General features: G+C 42.7%; 1 protein-coding gene across 1 annotated transcript; it reads left to right on the top strand.

Annotated features, from left to right (window-relative positions):
• Positions 1 to 411: 411 nt before the first annotated feature.
• On the top strand, positions 412 to 1107 carry LOC137578680 (uncharacterized). Its single transcript, XM_068292252.1, has one exon. The coding sequence runs from the start codon at positions 412 to 414 to the stop codon at positions 1105 to 1107; it is 696 nt and encodes a 231-aa protein (XP_068148353.1).
• The last annotated feature ends 210 nt before the right edge of the window (positions 1108 to 1317 follow it).

Raw genomic sequence — 1317 nt, 5'->3', positions numbered from 1 at the left:
GATGCGTATCGAAATCTTTTGTTGCTACCATAATATCGTCTCAATATATGATAACTTTTCCATTTCGGTTATCCGATTTCAGACAGTTAAATCGGTTAAAGATATTAGGTCAAGAAAAAACACCCGACAGTTCTGTCCAAATTGGTCATGCTCGTGTCGAAATAAGAGCAATTTAGTGGTACACTGGACGTATGTACACTTGATCGCCTTGCAGGATTTATATTTTTGTTCAATATTTTTCCATCTTAGTTACCTCTGACAGTTTGTTGTCGATAAGTCAAGTCAGATCCAAATTTATAAGTTCAGTTACTGTCCTTACTTTCCTCAAGCATTGTTTTTAATTTTCTCTGAATTTTTTTTTTTTGTTTTTTTTGGTAACATTTTTTTTGGTTTTCATCAAATTTACGTAAAATGTTCAGAGCCATGCAGATGACTATCAATTCGGCCCGATGCCTAGCCTTTTATCCAGACAGGCTCGCCCATATGCGCCAAGGGGCATGCTACAGGGAGAACTACTATGATGTCCTGAATATACCGAGAAATTCCGAAAACCAGGAGATCAAACGGGCATTTATTGAGTTATCGAAGAAATATCATCCAGACGCTAATACAAAAAGTGGAAACCCGGAGAAGTTTGTGTGGGTATGCGAGGCGTATCAGGTATTGCATCCTTATGCGGCTCCTAAGCCGCTGCGTACACAGTATGATAGCAGCCACCATAAGATGAATTCTCCCGCGGTGGACACCAGCTACTCCTTCGTCAATGTCCAGAAGAATTGGCAGCAGTATCAGGCAGCCATGCGAAAGAAGCAGAAGGGCTGCAGCATCCAGATCAAGAGACCAGAGAAATCGCCAGTTGTTCAAAATAAACAAGCTAGCTCCTTTGTCCCCTTTCTCCCAGGAGTAACCCAGAGCCATCGTGAAAACTTCTGTAGATCCCCCGATTTCTCCGACACAGGAGGCGATGACACCGAAATACCAAGTAAGTGGATGTACTCGTGCTATATTGCTGGTTTTGGACTGGTCAGCGGCCTACTATTCATGGATACTCTGAGCGATTGGTGCTACAAGGAGTCGGCAGGATGTCCTAAGCGGGGGGCGCTATAAGAATCAGGCTTCCCCACTATTCAAAAGTAACTATATCTGTCTATGCCTTTTCTATGTGTGATTCTGATGTACACGGATGTGAGGGTGAGTTTGTGTTTACATCATTAGCACATGGCATGGGCGTGTGTTTAAGATCTTTATGCTGAAGCAACCACCCAGCGTTGTCCACTATCTGAACGAATTAACCAAATTCCAGAATATCCCAAGGGT

The sequence above is a fragment of the Drosophila tropicalis genome, unplaced genomic scaffold (genome assembly GCF_018151085.1).
Source record: "Drosophila tropicalis isolate 14030-0801.00 unplaced genomic scaffold, ASM1815108v1 contig_632, whole genome shotgun sequence".
Lineage (NCBI taxonomy): Eukaryota > Metazoa > Arthropoda > Insecta > Diptera > Drosophilidae > Drosophila > Drosophila tropicalis.
This window is presented reverse-complemented; position numbering and strand designations above follow the sequence as displayed.